We start from the raw sequence: 25,709 nt of genomic DNA, 5'->3' as shown, positions 1-25,709 counted from the left end.
ATTACAAAATTGACCGGGCTGGATCATATTTCCTCTTCCTCATTTGAGAATGGTTTCTTGTGAACCATTCTTAGTCTGACCCCTCGCCGGAGACCAATTTGCCATGGGAGACCCTACCAGGAACACAAAGGCTCCAGACAACACAGCTCTCAGATTCATAGTGGCACACAAACCTCTCCACCATGATAAGGTAATGGTTCCCAGAGAGGTGAGGCCTCTCAATTTATTTATTTAATTTTTGTCATACTGATGAGCCCTGTCACTTGCTTATCCTTTGGTCTTTACACCTTCTGAATTGGGATCCTGTCTGGTGTGGCAGGCCTTTGCTTCTGTTGATCTGGTACTGAGAACCAGTTCTTGCAGTGCCACTAGCCACTGTCTTTGCTGTTCTTCAGACAAAACTTTTCTCTGTGTCTTTGTGTGGGTCATTTCATTTCATGGAATGTCTGCATGTTCTGTGATGTCTCTTCATGATTCCATGTAACTGTTGGATGTCTACAGACTTTTCATTCCTCCTGAAAATGAAAAAGAACAGGATGGCAAATGTTAAGGTCCTTCCAAACTTTTGTTCAGCCAAACATTTGCCAAATCAGCATGCAAATTTCACCTTGGATCTTCTGTGGAGACCCTGAGTGAAACAAGGGAGAAGCTGAAAGGACTTACTGAAGCCCCTTTCACACCAGGCCGGTGTAGAGCATTGTGCGCTGGGATGGCTGCATCAAGAAAAAAAATGTTGCATCCAAGGCGAAGCGTGGGTTTGAAGCAGTCTTGTATAAAGTACCTCAAAGTGATACTTGAGTGAAAGTACAAGTATTTTCACTCAAGTATTTTTCAATCAAGTATTTGTTTCATAAAATTACTTTGGTAAAAGTTAAAGTCTCCTTTAAAAATATTACATGAGTAAAAGTCTTAAAGTATCTGAAATGTATTGTACTTAACCCTATTCAGGACTTTTGGGGTCCATTGGACCCCATGGCAATTGCTTTCTCTATATTGTGCTCACTAAAGTGAATAGGGTTAAGTATCAAAAGTAAATTTCTCATATAAAATGTACTTTAAGTAAAAGTATTGAGTAAAAGTAAAATCTGGATTCGCCTCTGGCGGAGCAGTTGGTGTTGGTGAGGGGATGAGTGCCGTTCTTTTTCTGAAGACCACACAGTCTTTTTCCTGGAAGACCCACACACAGTTTTCTGTTAAACACAACAGCCAGGCTCTTGTGAAACAGAACAGTCATTTATAGCTACACAGTTGTGCCAAATTTAAGAAAAAAAATGCAAGCGTCATCACCACCAACCACTGCAAAGCAACCAAACACGGTGCTCTTTGCGCTCTCAAATCCAAACATGGCACTACTTTTACACACCGCATCTCCCGAGAAATTTCAAATAAAATAATTTAAATGAAATAGCCGCACTGGCCAGTTTTGTCAGTACTTACATGTATGTTAAGTGTGTGTGTTAACTCCAGCGGGAGCCAATCCATGTATGTGGGTGTGCATTGGCGTGCGTGTGTATGAAGTCCGGAGTGCAGATGGTCCCCTTTTCACCCTCCAGTCTCCTCTTCCTGAGCGGGGGCGCAGTATCAACTTTTTCTTTTTCTTTTGTCTTTTAAACTTGTTTTATGTCCAACACAGCACTTGCTGCAGGGGTGAAATGAGGACCCCTCCGGTGCAGCTGGTGAGGACTGTATCTCTTCCTGGCACGGCACACCGCTGCATTTACCTCTGCAAGCAGGCACTGCCCAATCAAATTTCTTGTACTTTTGTATTGTAGTAACGAGTAACGAAGATGTGAAATGTATCGGAGTAAAAGTATACATTTTCTTGAGGAAATGTAGTGAAGTAAAAGTGGAAGTCACCAGAAATTTAAATAACGGAGTAAAGTACAGATACGTCAAAATTCTACTTAAGTACAGTAACAAAGTATTTCTATTTTGTTACATTACAGCACTGGTTTGGCTTGGTGTACAACTATAGGCTTGTAAATCCTGTAGGCTTGTAGGTCTGTAGACTTGGTGTACAACTGTACACCAAGTCTACATTTGTGTAGGCTTGGAAGCTGGTGCAAGATAGTGCAGTTAGACAAACACAAAGTGAACAGGTACTGACAAGTTGATGAACCTAAAACAAAACCAAAGACAAACAAAATCCAAGGCCTAATAAATAAGAAATAAAATAAAGAAGACCAAACATGAAAGAACAAAGAATTAAAGCAGGAAACAAATGTAAGACCTGAAAAGAGATCAACAAGAAAATAAAGGCTAAGAATAAACTCAAACAGAGCTCACGTGTGGCAAAAGTAAAATAAACAGATAATTCAACCAGTGACATGGGGCAGAGCATAACACACAGCATCTCAAAAATGTCAAAAAGTTTGTTTTCTCTCATATATGACTCAAACCAAGATGTTTCTGAGACTCTTAAGATTTTTAAGATGTATTTATCTGAAAACAAGCCCTTACATGTTACTGAAACTTGTCAAGTGCCTTATACTAATTGCAACTACAATAAATAAATACAATATTTTGGCCACAAAAAAAGATATTGTCTCCCATTGCAGATTTCGACACCAGTTTGCATCCTGATTAAAAAGCTGAGGAAATCAAGCCCAGTTTATTAAAATATCATGAAAAAAACATTATTTTCCACTGTTACATTTCTATCTATCATACTCATTACTGATGATTGGTGAGTATTTCCAGCTATTGTTGAATACACCTGAGTCTCATTACACGAGTAGTTCATACAGCTTTATAAGCTGTATGAACTACTTGTGCATTATTCCCACACTTTTCTAAACAGCTAAAACATGTTTGTGCACATCTCAAAACTGTCTTCTGCTGAAGAGTCCTCCTGATTGTCAAACAGATAAGAACAAGTTCGAATTTCACCAGACAGGACAAACTGCCCACCACTGAGGGTTTAGAAATTGAGCTGCATCCACATTACGAGCTGAAGTGACTTGAATAATTAATTGTATTGTATTTTACAGTATATTCTGTTTAATATTTAAAGAACTGAGGTATGTTGGGCCGGTTTACAAAACTAGATTCATTAAATATAGCAGAGTGTGAATGTGCCAAATCAAATTATTTGATGTGAGATTTGGGCTCCTTGCTGTTTTATGAGCCGTCTGAACATCTCCAGTTTAATTTATGCGTTTGTCCTGTTACCTTCCTTTGTGTTTGTGCTCAGAGATCAGATTCAGTTCTGATTTCATTCTGCTTTCTGTGTCATCACTGGTGATGTGACTGATGTGAGATCCAGGGGCGTCGGACTGGGGGGGTAAAGGGTACTATGTACCCAGGGCCCAGAGTATGGGGGGCCCCACAAAAAACTGGCATTAAATACATTTTTGTGTTGCATGTTATTAATGTCTATACAATACATGTTGTAAAAGAATATAATTAGAATGAATGTATAAATCAGTGGTCTCCAAAGTATTCCAGAAAGGGCCGAGAGGGTGCATGTTTTCTTTGCAGCCACTGACTCCAGCAGGTGATTTCACTGATGAACTCATCCCACCTGCTCCAAACTCATCCCACCTGCTCCAAGGGATGTTAATCAGTGAAATCACCTGCTGGAGTCAGTGGCTGCAAAGAAAACCTGCACCCGCTCGGCCCTTTCTGGAATAGTTTGGAGACTACTGGTATAAATGTTGCGAAACATAATTCTGCTCTAACAATAATATTGAAAGATCTCTGAGGGCCCTTCCACCCCTGCACTGTTGTATAATGGTTTAGTCCAGGCGCACAGGTGACACTCTGCCCCCCCCCACACACACACACATCCCAAATGGGATCTGACAGAAAGAGGAGGTGTTTAGTAGAGCTGAAACAACTAATCTATTTAATCGATTATTAAAATAGTTGTCAACTAATTTAGTCATCGATTAGTTGTTAAATAACTTTGTTTTACCGCAAATGTTTAGTTTCTTCCATATAAATCAACTGTTTCTGCAGCGTGGCTTTGCTTTAAACCTTGAACCAATCGAAGCAGTGATTCGCATATCGAAGCAGTGGTTCGATCTAATGCTTCGTTGAGTCATTGTTTTATTTTGTTTTATCTTAATTTTCCCCCTAAAACCCAAAGAGCATATGTCTGTGAGTAATATTTACCTTTTATGTTAAACCGACCTGTTATGGTCTTCTGAAACAGTTGATAGATGTATTTTTATGACTTAAAAACGGGACCGATGCTAATGCGTTAGCATGTCTATGGCGTTTTCAATGTTAAAGTTAGCATTAAGCTGTTGCAGCTGCCAGGGCATTTGTGTGCATTTGTTTTCTGTATAATAATTCATGGCTCAGCGTTTGTTGTTGTAAAAGAGCCAAATGTATTACAAATTGTTTTATTTATTTTTTATTTATTTATTTATATATTAGTAATAATAGCAACAACAATACAGTAATAATAACCAGTAATGCTACAATACAGTTTTAGAGAAAGAAACAAAAGAACCTGATTAAACACAACAGAAAAGATAAATCTAACTAACAATGAACCTAAATAAATAAATATAGAAATAAATAACTGTTTCCTGTGAACACCTAATGACTCTTAAACCTCCACTTCACCCCTGTTTTATTTAAGTTTAATGACAATTTGTTTTAGTCAAACGACATCTAAGCTGTGTTTTTACACAAGAAAAAATCAAATGCAGTAAACTGCACATTTGTGTCTTTTTTCATGAAAACATGTTTTTAAAGATCACATATTACACTTTAGCCAGGCCTTTAAAATACAGTGAGGAAAATAAGTATTTGAACACAAGGAAATCCGGAAATCACAATGTATGATTTTTTAATAACATTGTGATTTCCAGATTTTTTTTTTTTTTTTAGATTATGTCTCTCACAGTGGACATGCACCTAAGATGAAAATTTCAAACCCCTCCATCATTTCTAAGCGGGAGAACTTGCAAAATCACCAGCTGTTCAAATACTTATTTTCCTCACTGTACTTTTGTGGACTCTTGCTGTAATATGTTGTCAGTTGTTGAGATACGAGGTCTGTCTATAAAGTAGCGGCCCGTTTTATTTTTTTCAAAAACTATATGGATTTCATTCATATGTTTTTACGTCAGACATGCTTGAACCCTCGTGCGCATGCGTGAGTTTTTCCACGCCTGTCGGTGACGTCATTCGCCTGTGAGCACGCCTTGGGAAGGAGTGGTCCTGCCCCCTCGTCGGATTTTCATTGTCTGGAAATGGTGGAATGAAAAGGACTTTTTTTCCATCATAATTTTTTCAGAAGCTGTTAGAGACTGGCACCTGGAAACCATTCGAAAAAGTTATCTGGCTTTCGGTGAAAATTTTACAGGCTTCACAGAGAATAAGGACTTTAACTACAGCTTTAAGGACCCCTTTAAGGACGGTCGGTGCGCCGCGCTCCGAGCTGTGACGACGAGGCACAAACCCACTGGATCATTTCTAAACGGATGGCTCTGTGGATATGAGACCGTCATGTGCTCTTTCTCTGGATATCACAAGAGCTGGACATCAGCCATTTTCCGGCAGATTTCACTTTTAACAAGAGATTTTGTCATAGAAAGCCGCGCAGAGGCTTCGCGCATCACGACCGATTCGCTGATGAAGCGAGACAAAGGAACACCTCCGTTTCGGAGTGTTAGAGGACAAGTTGGGACATGCCTATCTCAGCTTTCAGTGCTTAACAGTCGAGTGAGTATAAGAGAAATTGTGAAGACCGTTACTTTATTGACAGACCTCGTAGTTGCTGTAGGCATCTAAAAATGCTCATAATCAGGTGAAACCTGATGGAAATCTCTGTGGTGTGTCGGTGATGTATGTATGTGCAAAATAAAACTAAACACTACTCCAGGTATGTTTTTGACGAGAATATAACATAACTTTGTTGCAAGGTCAAACGCTGATGCATGATAAAGTCTTTTTAATAATAACTCACTTAAAGAAATAATGGCAAAACTCAGATGTAAGTAAAAAAAAAAAAAGATTAATCGAAAAAATAATCGACCGATGAATTGATAAATAAATAATCGTTACTTGCAGCCCTAGTGTTTAGGCTGAAATAAAATATGTCTTTCCTAAAAAATCCAAGTCCGGATTTCAAAAAAGAAGAGAAAAAAGGACAGGGAAAGAAAACTAAATGAGGGAAAGTAGCTACTAACCAAATTCTTTGAAAAGAGAGGTGACCTGGAAAGCTAGGTATATTGAGTTGGGGGGTCTGGGGGACCAAATTGCACCATTTTCTAGAAAAATGGTGCAATTTCGTCCCCAACTCAATATTGCTCCCCCAACTTTAAAAAGGGTTCTGACTCCCAGGTGTGATCTAAGGTATACATGATTTGACTATGCATTAGAAATTTGGTGTTTGGATTAATAAAACAGACCATAACAGTGTGTGTTTGTGTGTGTGGGGGGGGTGTCTTCAATAGGGCTAGTATCTAGGGCCCAGAATTTGGTGCTACACCCCTGGTGAGATCAGATAACGGTCACAAACAGGAAAAAAAAACAAGATTCAGGAACAAAAATAACAAGGACTCAGAAATAGACGGACTGTCATCACAAACTGTAACCATGAAACCAGGACCAGAAGGAAAGTCAAAGTCAGCGCTTCAGAATCACTGACATCTACAACAGGCGTCTGTCTGCATACGTCAGAAATATCCAACAGAGGATGGAAATCTAAGTTTGATCCACACAGTCAAACAAGATGATCCTTCTGGTGCTACACCACAGTCAACATGACTGACAGCTGGCAACAGATAGAAATAAGTAAGAAAATGGTGAGACCACATTAAACCTTTAAAAACGCACAACTGTTTTAGGTGGTTTTACAAACATCAAGCTAAATATTTAGCTGAATGTTGAGACAAATATGCACCTTAATAAAAGAGCTCATCATTCCTCCCTAAAAGACAGATTAATATAGCGTCTAATGACAGACATTTATCATGTGTGAGGGCGTGTTTAGTCAAATTTGCAATTCCTGGATGTTTTCTATAAGAGTTATATTGTAGCCTGCAGTCTTTTAATGTCAATGTCAATTTCAGGGGCACTTCTAAAATATTAAAAATAATAATAAAATAAGAAAAACAGGCTGTTTGTGCAAACTTTTGGCCATTTTTTTTGGGGGGGGGGGGGCGCTTGGAGGGGTTCTCGCCTGGGGAGTAATTCAGTGCAGAACCACCACTGATGATAAATACGAGGTGTATTAGATAAGAAACCGACACTTTTATTTTTTTTTAACTATATGGATTTGAATGACGTGCGATTACACCAATCATGCTTGAACCCTCGTGCGCATGCGTGAGTTTTTTCATGCATGTCAGTGACGTCATTTCCCTGTGGGCAGGCCTTGAGTGAGATGTGGTTCAGCCCTCTCGGCTGAATTCCTTTGTTTCACACGCTGCTCGAGACGGCGCGCGTTGCTTTATCAAAATTTTTTCTGGACCTGTGAGGAATATCCGAGTGGACACTATTCGAGAAATTTAGCTGGTTTTCGGTGAAAAGTTTAACGGCTGATGAGAGATTATGGGGTGTTTCTGTCAGTGTAAGGACTTCCCACGGAGCGGGACGTCGCACAGCGCTTCCAAGCGCCGTCGTCGGCCTGTTTCGACCTGAAAACATCATAATTTAAGGCTTAATTCACCCAGGACGTCGTGAAAGAACAGAGAAGATTCAGAAGAGGCCGGCATGAGGACTTTATGCGGACATTCCATTGTTTAAGGACATTTTGTAATGAAAGACATGCGCGTAAATTCGCCGAGTCGTTTCCGTGATGACTTGGCAAATCTGTGTGCGCCACCACAGGAAAAACACCTCCAACGGCCCGACATGCGACTCTGCCCGCACGTTCTTTCATTACAAAATGTCCGTTAACAATGGAATGTCCGAATAAACTCCTCATGCCGACTTCTTCTGAAAGTTCTCTGTTCTCTGACGACTTACTGGGTCAACAGAGCCTGAAATGTGGAAGTTTTCAACTTGAAATGGCGAGACGTTGCCGCCTCGAAGCGCAGATCGCCGTCAGGCACCGTGGGCCGTCCTTAAAGCGACACTACCAGACCAAAATGTCTCATCAGCCGTTAAAATTTTTACTGAAAACCAGCTGAATTTATCGAATGCTGTCCACTCAGTTGTGTCTTACAGTTTTGAAAAAATTTTGATCAAACAAAGCAGCAGTCTTTGAGCCATTCCTAAACAATGACAAAATCGACGAGAGGGTGGGCGACTCCTCACTCAAAGACTGCCCACAGGCGAATAACGTAACTGACAGGCGTGAAAAAAGTCTCGCATGCCCACGAGGGTTCAAGCATGTCTGATGTAATCACACGTGATTCAAATCCATATGGTTTTTGAAAAAAATAATAAGGTCGGATACTTTTCTAACAGACCTCGTATTGTTCAAAAAATTCCCAGTCACTCAAAATGTTCTTCATTGCTACTGTTCCCACCACTTACCCCTGACGTCAGTCCACGATTGGGTGTCCGATTATATTTTGTGCCAAAAACGTTGCCATTCAGGGTCATGAATCAGCAGTAGGAGACAAAGAGACTGTAAGACAAAGAGTTTGTCACCACATCGTCGTTTTTCTACTCATGCTCACCATGTCTTGTGTTTGTTGCAGCACTGTGACAGCTGTGATAAATGCCCGTGTGAAGAAGGAGACAAGTCTGAGCACTGTGACGACTGCAAGGTGAGGGTCAAACCCCCCATTCATCTGCACCTCAAACACTGCAGAAAGCGCAATCAGCCTGGTTTAGATTAGATAATGATCTAGGCTTGGGCCAAATGGAGGAAATAAATATTAGCAGGAGCAGCATAACTGCACACGTCAGAAGTCCACCCAGGGTCGGACTGATTATCCTTCGTCACGTTTAGGTAACATTTGGAGGCCAGCAGTACCTGTGCAGAACCCAGAATCTACCAACTCAACATCAGCTCTGATGCACAAATCTATTTCTTCATCACCACACAAAGTGTCGCCGACAAAACACCATACACAGTGAGGACTTCAAGCCTGTTTTTGACTGATTTGACAACAACCTCTTTCTCTCTTTTTCTTTCGCTCTTTCTTTCTCTCTCTTTCTTTTTCTTTTGCTCCTCCATGGTTGTTCTTTCTGTCTTCCTTGCTGTCATTTTTTCTTTATTCTGTTTCTCTGCATCTCTCCCCCTCTCTCTCTCTCTTTCAGATGTGTAAATTCTGTCACGTGTGCCCTGTCTGCAAGACTGTGTGCCAGCCAGGTGAGTAAATCCTGATCCTTTAGATGATCTTCTTATATATAAAATTAAGATAGATGTGGGTGGATGCGCCAATGACTGGCCTGTTGCCCAGCAACACTCCGCAGCATCCTCCCAAAGACAGATACACACACACACACGCACACACATACCATACACACAGAATGTCCAACTTTCCAAATTAAAAGTTCCACTTCCTTCCTTCCTTCCTTCCTTCCTTCCTTCCTTCCTTCCTTCCTTCCTTCCTTCCTTCCTTCCTGCTCACAACATCTAAATATTTCACACTCACCTCCTACTGTTAACTGGATAAAAGTATTCATTAGTCAAGCTCAAAGTTAGTGAGTCACATTTAACTTATATTTAAATGTGACTCAGTTCCCTCTATTGATTATTTTAATCAAAGAATGTGGTTGTGTATGTGTGTCTGCTTGCTAACTGGTCTGTAGCTTAGCAGCAGGAACTACAACAACACCATCTTTCACGACTCCCGCCCCCCCCCCCCACACACACACATACCTAGATATCACCCATTACCCAGCTGATATTTCTACAAAGGCAGAGGGCTCAAAAGATGATCAGATGGTTCTAGTCTGCTTCTACAAAACACACACACACACACACACACACACACACACACACACACACACACACACACACACACACACACACACACACACACACACACACACACACACACACACTTTCAACCACTTATCCAAGATTGGGTCATGGGGGGCTGGAGTCTATCACAGCAGTTATAGGACGTGAGGCAGGGTTCACCCTGGACAGGATGCCAGTCTGTCACAGGGTCAGATATAGACAGACAAACAGTCACACACACCTATGGACAATTTAAAATTTCTAGTCCACCTAGCCTGCATGTCTTTGGATGTGGGAGGAAGCCACAGCACCTGGAGGGAACCCACACAAACACAGGGGGAACACGCAAGTTCCACAGAAAGGCCATAGGTGGGAATCGATCCCATGACCTTCTCATTGTGAGGCAACAGTGCTAACCACTAAGCCACCATTCTACAAAAGAAACAAACTTTTTGGATTAGTTTTTACAGGTGTCTGTAGTGTTGTCATAGCTGGTCTACAGATAAACTCTCTCATGAACACGGGCTCCTGATATAGTAACTCGAAGACCTGAGCCCCATTTCACTGTTATATTTGTTTGACAGTGAATATAGTTCTGCTTATTTGTCTGTTTGCCTCCTTTACTTTTCAGTATTTTTTCCTTTTCTTTTTATTGTTGTTTATGCACCAATGACATGAGATCAAATTCCTTGTATTTGAGAACTTACTTGGCAATAAATTTGATTATGATTCTGACAGAAGAGTGTTCTGAAGGTTCAACATACGGTGCATCCAGAAAGTCTTCACAGCACGTCACTTTTTCCACTTTTTATAAATTCATTTTCTCCATCAAAATTCACACCCCATAATGAGAACATGGGAAAAAAAAGGGGGGGGGGGGGGGGTGTTTGTTTGCTTTTTTTTTTTTGTTGCACATTTAAAAAACAAAAACAAAAAACAAAGAAATCACATGTGGGCAGCACATTAGATTAGTGGTTAGCACTGTTGTCTTACAGCGAGAAGGTCATGGGTTCAGTTCCTGCTTCCTGCTTCTGTGTGGAGTTTGCGTGTTCTCCACATCCAAATCCAGTCCAGCTTACCTGTGTGTCACGTGTAGTGGCGTGGGGCAGGTGTGAGTGTGTTTGTTTGTCGATATGTGGCACTGAGACCAAGGTTGGGTAGGATTACTTTGAAAGAATACATGTGGCTTACATGTATGTATGTACATTGGATTACTTGTAATCTAATTACTTTTGGATTAAGCTGCGTTTACACATAATGACAAGTCACGAATGCTACGAAGTCCACATTCTTGGCCGCTGATCACGAATGTGATGATTCGGGGCAGAGGCGTCAGATGTCCTCACGAACTGCTGCAACCTGTTACCACACGTTACGATTAATGGCACGTGTTGCTGGAGAATTATCAGGAACCATTACGCACGGTCAAGAATAGTGTTCCGTGTTGTTGCGCGCTATTGCACGTAACAGCGCATCGTTAAGTTCTGTCACGTTGTGAACGAGGTGAATTGTCTCCACACACACACCCATATTCATCCATCCGAATTCAGATCGCTCCAGTTTTTCAGAAGAACCTTGTGACTGCATGCGTAGTTGGGCTCTGTGCCATGGAGTGGTGCAGAGAGGAGGAGGAGGAGACGGACAGCGCCAGATGTGTGGTTTCATGCGGCTCTCGTGTCGCGCATTTTCCCAAACATCAGGCACATTCAGCAGGTGGAACACCTGCAGGAGCGCGATGAAGACCACTGAAATGAGACTTTTAGCTGATTTGGTGTCAGCAATCAAACTGAACGTGGTGCAGCAGGGTTTAATTGTGCGCGCGCTTCTTCCTCCGCCGGACTGGAGGAGGCGCAGAGATGTCTGACTGCATGTGAGTCTCGCTCCTCTGGTTCCTCTGGCTCAGACTCATCCTCCCGCTCAATAACAGCAGGTGGAACACCTGCAGGAGCGTCCTGAGGAGCTTCAGCAGGAACTGTGGAACGACACTTGGCTGACTTCGCGTCAGTGTTCCTCTTCGGCATACTGCATCAAACAACGCTGTGGAGCCGAGTTTAATTATGCGCACGTGACAGAAAACTGATCCGTCGTGGCGCGCATTGAAATGTGACGCCGCGTTACAAGTCGTGTCAAAACTTGACAGTTTCCGTGTCACTTCGTAATAACGCGTGACAGTTTGGGCTCCAAGAACCATCACAGGAACCACTACGAACGTTGTCACGTTCTATTAAGGATCAATACTCATCAAGACGGATCAATACGCTCAGTTGCGACCTCCACGACGTGAGACGAAATGAGGGTGGTGTGTGACATTCGTGGAAGATTTTTTTGACAGGCAAAAACATGCTCCACGAATATCAAGAATATCACGCACCAACACACACTATTAAGAAACATATTCAGATGTATTAAGTCACATTAAGAATGTCAGGAATGTGTCACGAATGACAGAAAAATGACATTCGTAATGCGTCTTGGTTATGTGTAAATGCACCATTACATTTCAAAGTAATCCTACCCAACCTTGACTGAGACAGACTGGCATCCTGTTCAGGGTGAACCCCGCCTCACATTCTATGTCTGCTGGGATAGACTCAAGCCCCCTGCAAGCCTTAATTGGAGTAAGCTGTTGAAGATGACTGAGTGAGAAATCACATGTAAATAAGTATTCACAACCTTTGCTCAATACTTTGCTGATGCTCCTTTGGCAGCAATTCCAGCCTCAAGTCCTCTTGAATATGATGCCACAAGCCTGGACTTCTTTGGGCAGTTTTGTCCATTCCTCTTTGCAGCACCTCTCAAGCTCTATCAGGTTGGATGGGGAGCATCAGTGCACAGCCATTTTCAGATCTCTCCAGAGATGTTCAGGTCTGGGCTTTGGCTGGTCCACTCAAGGACATTCACAGAGTTGTCCTGAAGCCACTCCTTTGATATCTTGGCTGTGTGCTTAGGGTTATTGTCCTGCTGAAAGATGAACCTGCCCACATTTGACGTTAACAATGCGGGACACCCACACGTGGCTGTGAGCAGCAGCAGCACGGAACATAACTTGGGGTGGGGGGGGGTCAGGGGGCATGCCTGGACCCACACAACTGTGGGACTAATGGACATCCCACACCCACTTATGCGGGACACAGGACATGGGGGGAAATGATGCCAAATGTGGGATGGTTGGCAGCTCTGCGGCATGATGGTGCCACCACCATGCTTCACTGTAGGGATGGTTTCCTCCAAACATGATGCCTGGCATTCACTCCAAAGAGTTCAATCTTTGTCTCATCAGACCAAAGAATTTTGTTTCTCCTGGTCTGAGAGTCCTTCAGGTGCCTTTTGGCAAAATCCAAGTGGGCTGCCATGTGGCTTTTTCTAAGGAGTGGCTTCCATCTGGCCACTCTACCATACAGATGGGATTGGTGTATTGCTGCCTAGATGGTTGTCCTTCTAGAAGGTTCTCCTCTCTCCACAGAGAGTGACAGAGTGACCATCAGGTTCTTGGTCACCTCCCTGACTAAGGCCCTTCTCCTCTGATTGCTCAGTTTAGACAGGTGGCCAGCTCTAGGAAGAGTCCTAGTAGATCCCATCTTCCTCCATTTACAGATGATGGAGGCTCATAGGGACCTTCAAAGCAGGTGGACTTCAATTAAGCTGTAGAAACATCTCAAGGATGATCAGTGAAAACAGGAGGCACCTGAGCTCAATTTTGAGCTTCATGGCAAAAAGTGAACCACTATGAATACTTTTTGGATGCACTGTAGTTTTTCCAAACACAAATGGCAGTGTGAATTCTGCAGATTTCTGCTGTACGTTCGTTCTGGACAAACACATTTACTGGTACACACTGCACAGATTTGGACTTGAATCACACTGAAAGTTTGACACATGACTTCACAACAGTTTCACAAAGAAGTAAGTCTTATCTCGGCCACGAGACCCAGCAGTGCCCGTGCTTATCTCTGGATTGTACACCACAGAGTCCATAGGTCTCCTTGAACTGGATGCCAGTCTGACACAGGTTACTTCCCAGCCAAGATCAGTGCCCATTTACAGCTGGGTGGGCACAGAAATTTGTCTTGACTGAATCGAGGAATCAAATCCAGGGCACTTTTTATCAGAGGAAAACTTGTAGATTCTGTAATACAAACAAATTTTAGTGTGTGTGTGTGTGTGTGTGTGCGCGCGCGCGCGTGTGTGTAAGTACAAAAAAATCCATATTCATCAAACAGGCACACGCTGGTCATACACACATCAGAAACTGGACATTCTAAAGCATGCGCGCGTGCATGTTCATGTTGCATTCAGAAACACCCTCAACTGTCCCGATAACAAACATCCACTTAAAACCCATGTGTTGTTTGTGTTCCTCACCGGAATAATGGCAAATTTCTAGTGAATGAAACCCGGCCCGGACTGGGAAAGGCTTGACATGATAGCTCTTTCTTCCTTTGTCCACATCGTCCTCTGAAGATAAGAGAATGCAGTGAGTGGTAATGCGCAGTGGTGACAGTGAGTCTACCAGTAGTTTTAAAACCAACCATTGGCCACGACTGTTCATTCATAGTGTCACATGTTGCTTCTTAATTTAGACAAGACAGTCATTTGTGGACATAATTCTAACAAGCTTTAACAAGCTCACCCCAAGAACCAGCATCAAACTTTCCAATTAACAGAAAAAGTAGACAATTATTTATCATCACAGTTGTCCCAGAATGCTTTGCACTCCCATGACATCACTGCACTGCTATGTTTACTCCTAATGAAATTTGAGTATGGACAAAAACGTGGGCACATGATCAGTGTAAGTTTGCAGGAGAGAAGCTGTGTTGTTCAGGCTTGTAGTAGCAGGCAGAGATCCAGGTGCTTGTTGTTGAGGACAAAATCTGGTCTTTAGTTCACACGTGTCTTTTGTAGGTTTTGACACCAATGAGTCTGTTTCTAACTTGACATACTAGTTGTGTTAATCAGAGGAAATAAAGACCGTATGTGGATGAGTTTGTGTGCTGTGATGGCAGCAGTGCTTAATCAGCCCAGTCTCCCGCTTTTTTGTTTTTGTTTTTTGTGCTCCCGTCACGAAATGATTCAAATTTTTGTGACAGGTTTTTTTTTAACTCACTATTACTAACCATACTCCTACACCCAACCCTAACCATAACCACCGCGACCGGCTGCTTCACTTTTAATTTCTTGCAGCCACCACAGAATGTATTAGAATGAATTTGTGCTGTGTGAAAATGAGGCGCTTTTCGTCACAATATCATGAACCAATAGATTAATGTATATTTTCGTGCTGCTGAATCACGACTTGCCGTGAGACCAGGTTGGTTTCTAGTTGCAGTTTCCCTGTTCTACCACCAGAAGCTGTGCGTGTGCACGGTCAGAGATGTGTTGGTGTCCAAAAAATGAGGTGGGCTTCATAGATAATTGGCAAAGCTTCTGGGGAAAACCTGGTCTTGTTAGGAGAGACGGCATCCATCCCACTTTGGATGGAGCAGCTCTCATTTCTAGAAATCTGGCCAATTTTCTTAAATCCTCCAAACCGTGACTATCCAGGGTTGGGACCAGGAAGCAGAGTTGTAGTCTTACACACCTCTCTGCAGCTTCTCTCCCCCTGCCATCCCCTCATTACCCCATCCCCGTAGAGACGGTGCCTGCTCCCAGACCACCAATAACCAGCAAAAATCTATTTAAGCATAAAAATTCAAAAAGAAAAATAATATAGCACCTTCAACTGCATCACAGACTAAAACAGTTAAATGTGGTCTATTAAATATTAGGTCTCTCTCTTCTAAGTCCCTGTTAGTAAATGATATAATAATTGATCAACATATTGATTTATTCTGCCTTACAGAAACCTGGTTACAGCAGGATGAATATGTTAGTTTAAATGAGTCAACACCCCCGAGTCACACTAACTGCCAGAACGCTCGTAGCACGGGCCGAGGCGGAGGATTAGCAGCAATCTTCCATTCCAGCTTATTAATTAATCAAAAACCCAGACAGAGCTTTAATTCATTTGAAAGCTTGACTCTTAGTCTTGTCCATCCAAACTGGAAGTCCCAAAAACCAGTTTTATTTGTTGTTATCTATCGTCCTCCTGGTCATTACTGTGAGTTTCTCTGTGAATTTTCAGAACTTTTGTCTGACTTAGTGCTTAGCTCAGATAAGATAATTATAGTGGGCGATTTTAACATCCACACAGATGCTGAGAATGACAGCCTCAACACTGCATTTAATCTATTATTAGACTCAATTGGCTTTGCTCAAAATGTAAATGAGTCCACCCACCACTTTAATCATATCTTAGATCTTGTTCTGACTTATGGTATGGAAATTGAAGACTTAACAGTATTCCCTGAAAACTCCCTTCTGTCTGATCATTTCTTAATAACATTTACATTTACTCTGATGGACTACCCAGCAGTGGGGAATAAGTTTCATTACACTAGAAGTCTTTCAGAAAGCGCTGTAACTAGGTTTAAGGATATGTTTCCTTCTTTATGTTCCCTAATGCCATATACCAACACAGTGCAGAGTAGCTACCTAAACTCTGTAAGTGAGATAGAGTATCTCGTCAATAGTTTTACATCCTCATTGAAGACAACTTTGGATGCTGTAGCTCCTCTGAAAAAGAGAGCTTTAAATCAGAAGTGCCTGACTCCGTGGTATAACTCACAAACTTGCAGCTTAAAGCAGATAACCCGTAAGTTGGAGAGGAAATGGCGTCTCACTAATTTAGAAGATCTTCACTTAGCCTGGAAAAAGAGTCTGTTGCTCTATAAAAAAGCCCTCCGTAAAGCTAGGACATCTTACTACTCATCACTAATTGAAGAAAATAAGAACAACCCCAGGTTTCTTTTCAGCACTGTAGCCAGGCTGACAAAGAGTCAGAGCTCTATTGAGCCGAGTATTCCTTTAACTTTAACTAGCAATGACTTCATGACTTTCTTTGCTAATAAAATTTTAACTATTAGAGAAAAAAATTACTCATAACCATCCCAAAGACGTATCGTTATCTTTGGCTGCTTTCAGTGATGCCGGTATTTGGTTAGACTCTTTCTCTCAGATTGTTCTGTCTGAGTTATTTTCATTAGTTACTTCATCCAAACCATCAACATATCTATTAGACCCCATTCCTACCAGGCTGCGCAAGGAAGCCCTACCATTATTTAATGCTTCGATTTTAAATATGATCAATCTGTCTTTATTAGTTGGCTATGTACCACAGGCTTTTAAGGTGGCAGTAATTAAACCATTACTTAAAAAGCCATCACTTGACCCAGCTATCTTAGCTAATTATAGGCCAATCTCCAACCTTCCTTTTCTCTCAAAAATTCTTGAAAGGGTAGTTGTTAAACAGCTAACTGAGCATCTGCAGAGGAATGGTCTATTCGAAGAGTTTCAGTCAGGTTTTAGAATTCATCATAGTACAGAAACAGCATTAGTGAAGGTTACAAATGATCTTCTTATGGCCTCAGACAGTGGACTCATCTCTGTGCTTGTTCTGTTAGACCTCAGTGCTGCTTTTGATACTGTTGACCATAAAATTTTATTACAGAGATTAGAGTATGCCATAGGTATTAAAGGCACTGCGCTGCGGTGGTTTGAATCATATTTATCTAATAGATTACAATTTGTTCATGTAAATGGGGAATCTTCTTCACAGACTAAGGTTAATTATGGAGTTCCACAAGGTTCTGTGCTAGGACCAATTTTATTCACTTTATACATGCTTCCCTTAGGCAGTATTATTAGACGGCATTGCTTAAATTTTCATTGTTACGCAGATGATACCCAGCTTTATCTATCCATGAAGCCAGAGGACACACACCAATTAGCTAAACTGCAGGATTGTCTTACAGACATAAGGACATGGATGACCTCTAATTTCCTGCTTTTAAACTCAGATAAAACTGAAGTTATTGTACTTGGCCCCACAAATCTTAGAAACATGGTGTCTGACCAGATCCTTACTCTGGATGGCATTACCCTGACCTCTAGTAATACTGTGAGAAATCTTGGAGTCATTTTTGATCAGGATATGTCATTCAAAGCGCATATTAAACAAATATGTAAGACTGTTTTTTTTGCATTTACGCAATATCTCTAAAATTAGAAAGGTCTTGTCTCAGAGTGATGCTGACAAAACTAATTCATGCATTTATTTCCTCTAGGCTGGACTATTGTAATTCATTATTATCAAGTTGTCCTAAAAGTTCCCTGAAAAGCCTTCAGTTAATTCAAAATGCTGCAGCTAGAGTACTGACGGGGACTAGAAGGAGAGAGCATATCTCACCCATATTGGCCTCTCTTCATTGGCTTCCTGTTAATTCTAGAATAGAATTTAAAATTCTTCTTCTTATTTATAAGGTTTTGAATAGTCCCTTCTTATCTTAGGGACCTCATAGTACCATATCACCCCAATAGAGCGCTTCGCTCTCAGACTGCAGGCTTACTTGTAGTTCCTAGGGTTTGTAAGAGTAGAATGGGAGGCAGAGCCTTCAGCTTTCAGGCTCCTCTCCTGTGGAACCAGCTCCCAATTCAGATCAGGGAGACAGACACCCTCTCTACTTTTAAGATTAGGCTTAAAACTTTCCTTTTTGCTAAAGCTTATAGTTAGGGCTGGATCAGGTGACCCTGAACCATCCCTTAGTTATGCTGCTATAGACTTAGACTGCTGGGGGGTTCCCATAATGCATTGAGTGTTTCTTTCTCTTTTTGCTCTGTATGCACCACTCTGCATTTAATCATTAGTGATTGATCTCTGCTCCCCTCCACAGCATGTCTTTTTCCCGGTTCTCTCCCTCAGCCCCAACCAGTCCCAGCAGAAGACTGCCCCTCCCTGAGCCTGGTTCTGCTGGAGGTTTCTTCCTGTTAAAAGGGAGTTTTTCCTTCCCACTGTTGCCAAGTGCTTGCTCACAGGGGGTCGTTTTGACCATTGGGGTTTTTCCGTAATTATTGTATGGCTTTGCCTTACAATATAAAGCGCCTTGGGGCAACTGTTTGTTGTGATTTAGCGCTATATAAATAAAATTGATTTGATTTGACAGTCTGATGATAATGTATCCACTTAAAGCCTGATTTTGGAAAACAACATCTGAAAATAATTTAATTCCTTGTCCTGGCTGAAGAAAAGTCCCCCTGTGACACTGGCACTTTGTGCCACAGTTTGCTCCATCAGGTTGGAGCTCCGGCACGCTCTCTCTCCTACAGGTGTAATCTGTTGATTTGGTGTCTGTGGCTGCTGGTTCGAGGCTATGCTGTGAGCAGAGACTCCGCTTCCTCCACCGGGCCACTTTGCACCACAAGTTGAAAGACTCGCAGCACCTCATTCATTAACGCCTCAGTTACCACAAGCATCAGTGGATTCTGTCTGCACGCGATGAAATTATCCCATGATCCACAATAAATAAATAAATAAAATAAAATCTGTGAAAATACTCAGTTTTGCCTCTGTGTGGAGTGGAGACACCACGTGACACAGTGCACACACTCATCAGTATAAGTGTTCCACCTGTCAATCAAAAGGGTTCTGCCTGCCAGACTTAACCGTTCCCACACATATAAAACCGTGCAGCACCGACCCGAGCCACTCGGTGGAAATGGGGCTGTCAGTTGGCTGTAAAAATCCATAAATGAGCTGCATCACTGTTTAAACCGCAGTGTTCAAAGCGTGTGAAAAAAGTACCACCTGCTGGTCCACAGCTGTCAAACGTCTGGTTCCAGCTTCCTCAGTGGGACAGTGTCAAAACAGCTGTCTTCAAAATGTGCGGTGGCCAGGACAGACAAGTTGCTGGGTGACCTACTTATCTGTTTAATCCACTCATTCCGATGCATCCTTAGGAAACTGAAACCAGGTGACTCAGCCTGCAACAGTGTTTTATTAAAAGCCTGCAGCAAACACATTGAGCCGGCATAACTCCAGAAGTGAAGCACTTGTACACAGAAATACAACTTATCACTAACCAAACAAACGGGGCTGTTAAGATAATGGTTCCCCCGCTGATGTCACTTACTCCTCCTTCTCCAATGTCCTGGTTTTTAGTGGTGCGCAGTTCAACATCAGAATATTTATCTGTTTAGTAACCATGTACCAGGAAAGCATTAATTGTGTCACCTACACCAAAACTCTTTCATATGCATTGTGAATGGGTTAAATCCCATTTTTAAATCTCTGGGGGGGGGGGGGGGGGTATAATTGTGGTTGAAATGGATTCTGATTGTAAGAAAACATAGAAAACATGACTTCAGTTGTGTCTTTATGATATATAGCAATGAAGACAGAGCATTTTGAAGGTATTCTGGAACAGTGTGGTGTCCAGTTGTCCTCATGATGTCTATTATACTCGTATATATCAAGCAGTGTCTGTGCAAAAATTGGTAGTTTTACCAAAAATATAAATATAAAGCTGACCATGTGTGCGTTTGCTAGGCACAGCCACAGTGATTAAGCAGTCAACACCAAAGTTGCTATGGTGACTGGGGGGCATCAAGGAGGAGGTCACTGGGGCCCTTTTTCTGAAAGCGCATGTGCGTGAACTCACACACACAGTCAGTCTTATATATTCGATCACGACCCGCTCACTGGAGCCCTTATTGTCGCAGTTCACGTGGTACTCAGTTCAGGTAGCAGAATCACACTTTACTTACTACGTAGTCGCAGCTGGCTAAGCTGCACTTTAATTACAATCCAAACGGGCTGGTGCATGCCTGCGTTTTTCAATTAAATTGTACCTTGCTGTGCATGATATCACCTTTCATCATCATTAACTTGAATCTCATGAATGTCACAAATTTCTCTATGAAACTTAATGATGACAACATACACACAATTTAATGTAACTTAAGCCTCAGTCCCACCGAATAATAAGCCATGAATAATGAGCCAGGCATGGGTGTGTCAGTGATTATTTGAAGAATGATCCACATTTTAAGCTGTCATGTATCCGCTACTAAGGCACCTCCACGTGCCTCTCTGTAACTCACATGTGCCCGGGATCAGCCTCTAGTGAGCCACGACCGACCTGCCATTTGAGCCCCATCCAGCCTTGAGTGGCTCATGTCGCCACATATGAGTCATGTCAAGCCACAGATGATCTATTTAGTGCCATGTAATGTGACATCAGTGCACATTTAGGCATGGGTTTGGTCCAAACCTCCAGCCCTCCCACACTTGGTCCCTTTAAAGTGTGGGTTTTCAATTCACAGCATCCATAAAAGATATCACATTTTTTAAACACAGTCCAAAAAAAGACACTGCACTGAGTGAGTGTGCTACCGACACACATAACAAAACAATTTTCAAAACAAATATACAGGAAATTTTGCCAGTGCACAGGACAGGAGGGTTGCAGAAGTAGACACCACTCCCATCTCTGGATGGAGCCACACCTCAAACAGAGAGAAAAAACAGAATCAGGCATCAGAAAGACAACAAATACAGAATAATTTGTCAGCATTAAGGAAGAAGAAAAACAGAAATAATGAGGTGATCACTGGCCACTAGCCCTAAGCTTCACTAAAAGACCCAGACTTTAGATAAGTTGAGGCCGCTCTGTTTTCTAATAAAATGAATTTAAAAGGGTAAAAAGGATAGTAACATACCATGACCAGCGTAGGCAGACCAGCAAATGTTGGTTATAATCAAAATCCGCTATATGTATAAAATGGACAAAATCCATTATGTGTAGGCAGCAGATGAGTTACAGTCAGGAGTTCTACGGGGAATCCCCGTCACTAATTAGGCTTACATATTTCCTTGATTAAACCTCTGACCTTGAATATGGACCTGCCTCATTTAATGATCAGGTCAAAAGTTCATCTGAAAAATAAATGCCTGCCTTATATAAGTGTCAGACATTATGTGATTTAAAAGATTACATTTGGTTGAATCACTCTTTTTTCTAAGTCTCTTGCAGAGTGGTACTTTAAAATCCTAAAGCTTGATTTATGCTTCTACATCTCTGCAACTCTGTGGCCATGCAATGACGTCAACGTGTGCATGACCTTTTTAAAGTTCTTTGTCACGTTGTGGGTGTCTTATTGCAATTTACCACAGTAACAGCTACTTTTTATTGATTAATTTGTCTCTCAACAAGCTCCACTTTATACAATCATCAGCCTCCAAACCAACGGTACAATGTCCCTCCCTGAATTGCGTGTCATTTGAGTGTCTTTTCCTGACTCTGTGCAGTAAAGTTGGTCATATTTGCAGACTTTTCTGCCAAACATATTTAACTCATGATGGAAATGTAATCAGTGCTGTAAAAACTATTAAAATATGACAGGAGAGGAAGGAGTAAAGGTGGAAAATTGACAAATCACAGTCTTGTGGTCTCCAGCAGCCATGCAGGGCTCACAGACATGCAGAGGGCTCTGATCTAAAGCATTTGTCTTTGGTTAGTCACACCCAGGGATATGTGTGAAATGATGGGGCTTTTAATCACGGAAATATGGTGCCTAATTTCCTCAAATCGGTGAGTGTCAGTACTGAACTTAATTTCATACCTCTGTTACTGGGCACGTCCAAACTGCTCTATCTGGTACATGCAAGGGTTTTTTTAATGGAAATACACTGCAATGGGGCGGGACGTTTTGTACGATGTGAGCAAAACTCTGTTATACAAAATCCGTTATATACGGTGTTTACAACCGCAATTCCAATGAAGTTGGGACGTTGTGTAAAATGTAAATAAAAACAGAATACAATGATTTGCAAATCCTCTTCAACCTATATTCAATTGAATACACCACAAAGACAAGACATTTAATGTTCAAACTGATAATCTTTATTGTTTTTGTGCAAATATTTGCTCATTTTGAAATGGATGCCTGCAGCATGTTTCAAAAAAGCTGGGACAGTGGTATGTTTACCACTGTGTTACATCAGCCTTCCTTCTAACAACACTCAATAAGTGTTGCTTTTGTCTGGTGAGTGTGAATATCTGGTTCATAATACAATGCGATAGGATATGATATACTTTATTATCCCAAAAAGGTAAATTCATCTTGGACTCATATATTGCATACAATGCCCGATAAAAACAATAAAAAACACAATAAAAACAATAAAATCAATAAAAAAAATAAAAACAATATCCCATCCAATATAAACACCCATAAATATGAATATAAATATGACCCAACATATTACCCAATATGACCCCCCCCCCCATATTTTAGCAAAAAATACCATGGAGCCATCACACAGTTCTGCCACCTTATGCAATCTTATTCAGAAGACTGACAGACGTCGGCACAAATGACTTTTAAAAAATGTTCATCTTAAATTTCAGAACTCTATACCACCTATCGGAAGGCAAGAGTTCACATTCTTAATAGAGGATATGTGAGGAGTCAGTCAATATCCTCTGAGCGTGCCTGAGAACAGACTGGTCATACAAAGACTGCAGGCCCTGGTTCTGCTTCCGTCCCATCACCTTCATGGCAATGAAGGTCAGATGACTGAGTTTGGTTTTTAACTGCACAGTGAGGTTACCAAACCACATTGAGATACCAAGCTCTCCAAGACAGCTTGGTATAATTCTCTGGTCCACACCAAAAACTCTGAGTCTGCGTAATAGTGGCTGCTGTTGTTGTAGTTTTTGTTATAGTTGTTGTTTTGTTATAGTTATTGTTTTGTTGTTGTTTGTAGTTGCTGTTGTTGTTTTTGTTGTCATTGTTGTTGTTATTGTAGTTTCTTTATAATTATGTAGTTGTAGTTTTTGTTATAATTGCTGTTTTGTTGTTTTTCTTATATTTGCTGTTTTGTTGTGTTGTTTTGTTATGGTTATTGTGATGTTGTTTTATTATGGTTGATGGTTTTATTTTGTTGTTGTTTTCTTATAGTTGCTGTTTTGCTGTGTTGTTGTTTTGTTGTAGTTGTTTGTAGTTGCTGTTGCTTTGTTGTTTTGTTGTAGTTATTGTTTTGCTGTTTGTTGTTTTTGTTGTTGTTGACCTAGGCTCACAGTGTGTGTATGTGTGTGTGTGCGTGCGTGCGTGTGTGTTTCCCTCTGCAGGTGGTTTTCTGGATGAATTCACTGGTTCAGTCTATAAGTAAGTTGTGTTTTTGTTGACCTGGAACCTTCACCTTTGTTAATGGAACTTTCTCCTTTGTTAATGGTGTTTAACCTCCGTTTCCATCTGCAGGACTGTAGCCGATGTCTTTGATGATGATGAGGACTAAGCCCAAAAAATATCGCTGCCATGTGGCCACACAAATGTTTCACCTTCAGTACTGTCTGCTGATGAAAAGTCACAGATTATTTTCAGTATTGTTGTCTTTTTGTTGTTGTTCAAACCATCAAACATGTTTGTTCACCAATGAGTGAATACAAATGCTAGAAGAATAATTTAATATACTTGTGTATTATTAAGGTACAAGACGTGTTTTTAATGAAATTTGTGTATTTGAGGGCATTTGTGTTGTGTTCTATAACATTATGAACATAATAAAAAATGAGGGGATGTTTCCATTGGTTTTTAATTTTCAAAATCTCACTACACTCAGCATATGGAGTATAAAGAAGCATATCTACACTGAGCTCATTATGCACAGAAAGATGATAAAAAAGAGCCTCACAGAACATTTTTATATATCACTGTAATGAACAACATTTCTGTCAATCAGAAAAAAAAACAAAAAACGCAACACTGATTTAATTGAGATTTGGGAATTGTGATGACAGTCCAGTCTGTGTTCAGCTGAAAATCTGTCATGAGGCGGTGTGTCAGCAGCCAGAAAAGTTCCACAGCGTACCGTTTAGCTTCAACCACATTTGCTCCCCTAATACTATCCCTGTGACATGCAGAATTCCTGACAACCTGGGCCTCCAGAAATTGACAATTGTGTTGCAGAGCGGGCACTGTGGTTGGCTGTCTTTTAAATACCTGCCGTGTTTCCTTGCTGGATTTTGAATGACATCCAACCTATGAACAGGGTCCACTGACTATTGCATCACTGTAGTGCATGTAATCATGTGTGATCAGATCATTACGTGTGGAGGCTGAAGGATTTTCAGGCTTGTCTGTGGAAGGACGAGTCAGGACTTTGAGTGTTTGTCAAACAGCAGCCTTTTAATACAAAGCTTTGGATGCTATTTCAACCAGAGTGTTCTGACTGTAACAGTGTAAAGTGTGGCTTTACCCAGCTTTTATCCCCATCAGGGCAGGGGGCAGTTATACATACAGTGTTAAAGAATGCATCTGTTCAAACATAAACACAGCGTTAATTACACAGGAACAGGATGTAAAAAAAAACAAGGTCTGGACTGAATGATTTGTCCTTCTGTCTACAAGAATGACAGGGCTGTGATGCTCAAAAGGCCCCTTTCATCTAACAGAATGTCTTTTCATCATGGCATGGATCAAGGGTCACTTGGAGGTCTTGTAAGCCATTGACAAGAGTTCTGTAGTGTCTCTCAGGGGCCATTTGTGTGATAAGCACGGCAGGCTCAAGGGATGGGTTTTATCAAATGTACCACAACAAGGCTGTTATCAGGACTCTGCATGTCTTGACATGAAAGGTTACAGCTGGTCAAAACAGAACTTTAAACATTTAGTTCAAGAAAAACAGAACATTTACTAAATAGAAAAGCAATATTTTTTTTTAATTTCCACAACAGACATCAGATCACTGACGTGCACAGTTGTCATAATGAGTGCACGCACCTGTTACAACAAGCTGTGATGTAATGTGGCCGTGAAGCGGAACATGGCGACGCCCCACATGTGTACAGTCACTGTTATCCAACAGCCCACAATATGTGTCATCTGTCATATGTGTTAAATCTGTCATTCACTCACCCCCTCCCACTCACTCTCTCACTAACTCTTTCACTCACTGTCACTTTCTCTCTCCCTCTCTCGTGCACACGCAGGACACTGTGACAACTCA

General features: G+C 41.4%; 1 protein-coding gene across 1 annotated transcript in view; it reads left to right on the top strand.

Moving 5' to 3' along the window:
• LOC117528783 (pheromone-processing carboxypeptidase KEX1) overlaps positions 1-24,290 on the top strand; it is a 38,664-nt gene extending 14,374 nt beyond the window's left edge. The window contains exons 3-6 of the mRNA XM_034191408.1: positions 8,610-8,678; positions 9,175-9,226; positions 23,833-23,869; positions 23,963-24,290. Coding sequence (XP_034047299.1) covers positions 8,610-8,678; positions 9,175-9,226; positions 23,833-23,869; positions 23,963-23,999 — 195 coding nt within the window. The 3' untranslated portion in view covers positions 24,000-24,290. The remainder of the gene's footprint in view (positions 1-8,609; positions 8,679-9,174; positions 9,227-23,832; positions 23,870-23,962) is intronic.
• Positions 24,291-25,709: the final 1,419 nt, after the last annotated feature.

This window comes from Thalassophryne amazonica, chromosome 16, assembly GCF_902500255.1.
Source record: "Thalassophryne amazonica chromosome 16, fThaAma1.1, whole genome shotgun sequence".
NCBI classification, from domain to species: domain Eukaryota; kingdom Metazoa; phylum Chordata; class Actinopteri; order Batrachoidiformes; family Batrachoididae; genus Thalassophryne; species Thalassophryne amazonica.
The sequence above is the reverse complement of the archived record's forward strand: the minus strand, read 5'-3'. Positions and strand labels throughout refer to the sequence as shown.